This window comes from Cephus cinctus, unplaced genomic scaffold, assembly GCF_000341935.2.
Source record: "Cephus cinctus unplaced genomic scaffold, Ccin1 Ccin1_scaffold2385, whole genome shotgun sequence".
Classification (NCBI taxonomy): Eukaryota; Metazoa; Arthropoda; class Insecta; order Hymenoptera; family Cephidae; genus Cephus; species Cephus cinctus.
In genome coordinates, this window is record NW_014334238.1 from 1 (window position 1) to 5,010 (window position 5,010).

General features: G+C 36.3%; 1 protein-coding gene and 1 long non-coding RNA gene across 3 annotated transcripts; one reads left to right on the forward strand and one right to left on the reverse strand.

Moving 5' to 3' along the window:
• Positions 1-23: 23 nt before the first annotated feature.
• Positions 24-2,922, reverse strand: LOC112495326. The gene is made up of 3 exons (XR_003061725.1): positions 2,822-2,922; positions 2,064-2,644; positions 24-1,966 (listed from the first exon to the last, which is right to left on the reverse strand). It is a non-coding gene; the product is annotated as an uncharacterized LOC112495326 (long non-coding RNA).
• Positions 2,279-4,963, forward strand: LOC107274118 (odorant receptor 2a). Of its 2 annotated transcripts, none has more exons than XM_015752903.2 (5): positions 2,279-2,757; positions 2,835-3,212; positions 3,277-3,481; positions 3,546-3,701; positions 4,637-4,963. In XM_015752903.2, the coding sequence occupies exons 1-5, from the start codon at positions 2,312-2,314 to the stop codon at positions 4,655-4,657; spliced, it is 1,206 nt and encodes a 401-aa protein (XP_015608389.1). In that variant the 5' UTR covers positions 2,279-2,311; the 3' UTR covers positions 4,658-4,963. The 2 variants fall into 2 exon arrangements, with proteins under 2 accessions (XP_015608389.1, XP_015608388.1); XM_015752902.2 differs by lacking the exon at positions 4,637-4,963 and adding an exon at positions 3,764-4,469.
• Positions 4,964-5,010: the final 47 nt, after the last annotated feature.

The following is a 5,010-nucleotide window of genomic DNA, read 5'->3' on the forward strand; positions in this document are numbered from 1 at the left end:
ATTACTTTCCTATTATGCTAAAGTTTCACTCTTTTGCAATAAAAAAAATATTGTGTGCATCACGAGACTAATACTTCTATCACGTGCTTTGCTAAATTTTCAACGCAACAGTCAAACAAATAATATAATACCACAAAAGTGTTCAAACCATCAATTGCAACTAATTGATAAATCAATATCCCCCACTCCCCCCACGTCCCTCTTTCCCCTAATACTATCCCATTTCCTGCACTGATATTTCTTTTATCCTCAGCAAACAAACAACTCTAACCATGTAGCAAATTACTGGTTTATATAGAACAGCACTTGCATATAGTATTATGTCCCACACTGTAGCAAATAGTAAAATTAAGAATACACTTATAATAGTATGTGTGTTGCACACTGTCAGAATTAGTATTCACAATAAGGATGCACTTATCAAGAGTATAGTGTCGTACATTATAATAATAATGCACATTTATATATAATATAGTGTTTAAGACCTTAGCAAATAACATTTAATTTAATAATGCACTTATCATAATATAATATTGCACACCGTACAAAATAATGCCCACATTAAGGGTCCACTTATCTATAATATTATATTGTGCACCATAGAAAATAATGCCCACATCAAGGGTGCACTTATTTATAGTATTATATCGCACACTATAGCAAATATTTAACTTAAGAATGCAATTATCATAGTATTGCATTGCACACTCTAAGAAATACTTTTAAGGATGCACTTATCTATAGTATAATGTTGCACACTATAGTAAATAATAATTAATTTAAGATTGCACTTGACACAGTACGGTAATGTAAATTATAAGAAATAATATTCACATTAAGAATGCACTTACCTATAGACTACAAAGTGCACATAGTATTATTTCATGCACCCTGACCATAGAGACCGATAAAGAATTATTATTAGTGCACAGCTTACATGTCTGTTCTCCCTCGAAGGAGGCTTAGGTTTAATGTAACTGATCCTCTTGCGTATCACTGCAAACCCCCAGTCCATCGTGGCTTACATTCCATACAATTTGCATAATAACTCTGCTTAACACCCTCGTTCAATTATTGCGCCTCATTTTCAGTCTGTGTGCACCTTATTGTATCTACTGTGTGTTACAGTATAGCACACTGTATACATTTCACTGTGAATAAACACTGATATAGTTCCTGAAACTTTCTGTGCAATGTCATATTAATTTCTGAAATGGTTACTCTGTGCTGTGGAACTGTCGATAATACAAAGGAGTACAGCAATCCATGGAACTAAAGCAGATTTCCAATATAATACTTTGTGACATCGCCACTACGACTTGTCAGAAACCACGAAGATTATGGATGACTTATAAAGATGAACATCAAGGAATGATTCTGGGACTATATATGATTTGTCTGAACGGGATCAGATTGTTGGATCAACAATGATACTGGTGATGGAAAAATATGGTTTGACGTTGACACGCACGAGTACCATTACCAAATTAATAATGAATATTGACAGTCATGACAACTGGACAACTTTTTATTCACTATTCATAGGATACGGTGATTGTCTGCTTTACTGTGTAATTAAATTGATTTAAATTGCATATATTTAGTGTGGAATTCGTGATTGTGTTTATGCACTTCCTTTGACACATTTGATTTATTTGTGTGTCGCTGACCCAACAGCGATTTAGTCTCGATTATCTCAGATTTATCAAGCTTAAAGCATGACAAGCATCAAATTATATTGACTGTTAAGAAATATATTTCAAACAAATAAATTGGCATTGATTATTTGAAAAAAAGTTGATTAGGTAGAATGCAATGTGATATGAGTGAAGAAAATGAAAATGAAAGTTGCCTACAAATATGTATAGTGCCACAATTAGCAATATAAAAAGGATATCTATTCCCTACAATGCAAATCCAAGTATGTTATTCTCTATCCTTTCTATGATAGTCACTTTTTACTCACCTACAAATGTATTGTTATTCGCAAATATTCAAATGTAAAAATAACACAAATAGATTTGTAATGTAGTGTAAAATATAGGTCATTATTGATTCCTTACCCCATAGCATTGGCCAATCGATATCATTGAGACGCTGTGTTTCTTGGTGCACATCATCCCCCCAGCGAAACAGGAAAATACCCAATGAATTCTTTATTCGATAATGCGCGAAACTACCTCAACTCGATATGCAACGTGAGCTTCCGTTTAGCGTAAAGACCCTCAGCAATTTTTAATGGCATCCATAGGATCAATAGGGACCACGGAACATCGGATCAGCGTAAAGACTATTGGATGCTGCATCATTAATGCGATCCGTCATTGCTGCTCACCCTCGGGTGAGCGACAGTCGCCAGTTGAAAATAGTGGGGCGACGCAACGACATCTCGGACATGGAAATTCTGCCGTTGTGCTTTAAGTTGTGGACGATAGGCGGTTTTTGGAGACCACTCGATTACTATTCTCCAATGTCAAAATTCTTGTACAACTGTTACAGTTTTGTGAGTTTTCTTGGATTGTACAGTCTGATGTTATTCGAATTCCTGGATATTGTCTTTAATTTCGGAAACTTAGACGATTTTACAAGTATCGCCTTCATGTTTATGACGGTATTAAGTGATTGTTTAAAAGCAGCAAATACCCTAGGAAAACGTTCACGGATAATTGAGATACAAGACATGCTAACCGATGAGACATGCATAGCTCACGATACGGAGGAACAAATGATACTAGAAAGGTCTGCCAAAGTGTGCAGGTAAGTTTTCTTACTAACACTGTACTGTCTTCATTATATTTTTATTTCATATTATTTGACTTACGTAAATGCTGCAGATCGAATACACAATATCTTGGGATATTAATAATGAGTTTTGTTGTATTCCTATTTGTGGGATCATTGCTGTTTAACGTGAATGAGCGCATACTGCCGGTCAAAGTTTGGCTGCCTTACAGTCTCTCATCTTTGACATCATTTTCTCTGTCTTATTTATACCAAATTTGGGTTTCGATGCTGGCCGCATTTATGGCCACGGCAAATGACACGTATATAACTGGATTAATGATCCAGATTTGCGCCCAGCTGGATATCTTGAAATATCGTTTGCTCAGTTTACCAAGATCGGGAGATTCCGAAAGGAATGCAAATTCTTCCGTCAGCCAAAAAGAAATTATTCTCAAAATGTGTATTCGGCATCACAACCATATAATCAAGTTAGTCTGTGAACATGCACAAAGTAGGAACGAATCGTAAAACGAAGAATTCATTTCTTCATAGAGTTGCAGCTACTGTGGAGGAAACCTTCAGTTCCATTATATTTTTTCAATGTTTCGTAAGCACCACCGTCATTTGCGTTGCTACGTTTATACTTTTGAAATCTGACTTCATGAGTGTTGAATTCATCATCACCCTCATGTATTTTCCTCCATTACTATTCGAATTGTTAATATACTGCTGGTATGGGAATGAAGTGACGTTAAAGGTATGTTGATGAACATAGAATTACAATAAATAAAACTGGTTTATACTTAGCAGGTAAATTACAGAGTACCGAAATCAGGGATGCTGTGTTCGAAATGGATTGGATTCCTCTGCCTGTGTCAATGAAAAAGGATTTAATACTTGTTATACTCAGGGCTGGCAGAACAATCAAATTCACCAGTGCATACGTTCTCACTCTGTCTTTGGATTCGTTTATGGCTGTCAGTATTCACACCCATTATTTTTGATGAAGTTACTATTAAATATAAATATGACTTTACAGATTCTCAAATTATCATATTCCGCGTTTAATGTCATGCAACAATCATCAAAAGATTAAAACTGTTTAGTCACTTATACATTTTATACAGGGGATCCCAGAACTACTTTTACACCCGAAAGTGGGTGGTGGCTGAGGGTCCCCCGAGTACATTACCGCAAACCGTTTGTCAAAATTCGCAATAGTTTTTAAATGGGAAGCATTTAATATGCACCAATCAGAACGAAGGATTTCCGCGGGTCATGGCTGCGTTGTGGGAGTTACAGTCGTGTAGGGCAAAAGTTGGCTGCTTCAGACGGATCGCACGTTTAAGAATTCTTTTACGGTCTAAGCGCTATGGATATTCATTCGCAGCTGCCGATATTGGCGTGATGCAACATTGTAAGAACGAATAACGTTTTCTTGGCAGTTCTTATTGTTAGTATGCGTACCACTTACAGCTTCTCGTCAGTTCTTCTCATGAGCGACGTGAGGACGGATAGACTACTTGTTAATGGAACTTTTACATCTGAGTGTTTTTTTGCGATTTTTTATTTTTAGATCAGTGACGTCATGAGCTAAGAGTGTGACATTCCACCAGTCTGTGAACAAATGCGTTTGGCGCTTGGATCGTAAAACAATTGCTAATTGCGCGATCGCGTCCCACCACGCAGCTATGACCCGCAAAAATCCTTCGTTCTGATTGGTGCATATTAAATGCTTCCCATTTAAAAACTATTGCGAATTTTGACAAACGATTTGCAGGAGGGTACTCGGGGGACGTCCAGCCATCACCCACATGCCGGTATAAAGGTAGTTCTGGGACTCCTTTGTATAACTTATAACAGGGTGTCCGATTAGGTAAGTCCTATCTACTTGTTTTTCGGTCATTCCTAGGTCTCCCCTCCAGCTCTGTAATGCCAAGTTATAAGTTGTACATCTGATTGCACTTAATGCGTTGTGTATAAATATTCTTTAAAAAAATAATATTACGAACTGATCATGCTGCACGTTGTCCTTAAAGAGGAATAAAGTACTTCTCAGAAAAATATTTCTTCTCATGCTTTCTGCAAAATGGTTTAATTATGAAAAGGCTAAATGGTACATGGTACGTAGCTAATGTAATTAGATAATACATTTTATATAAAGTTTACCAATAACACAAAGATGTCATAACAATTGAATCATATAAAAAATTAAATCTATTAAAGAGGATTGATTCCTTACCCCATAGCATTGGCCAATCGATGTCATTGAGACGCTGTGTTTCT

Coding starts and splice junctions, on each gene's coding strand:
- LOC107274118 (XM_015752902.2), top strand. CDS start 2,312: ATGCGATCCGTCATTGCTGCTCACCCTCGGGTGAGCGACAGTCGCCAG. Junction 2,758..2,834: donor AGGTCTGCCAAAGTGTGCAG/GTAAGTTTTCTT, acceptor TAAATGCTGCAG/ATCGAATACACAATATCTTG. Junction 3,213..3,276: donor CATCACAACCATATAATCAA/GTTAGTCTGTGA, acceptor ATTTCTTCATAG/AGTTGCAGCTACTGTGGAGG.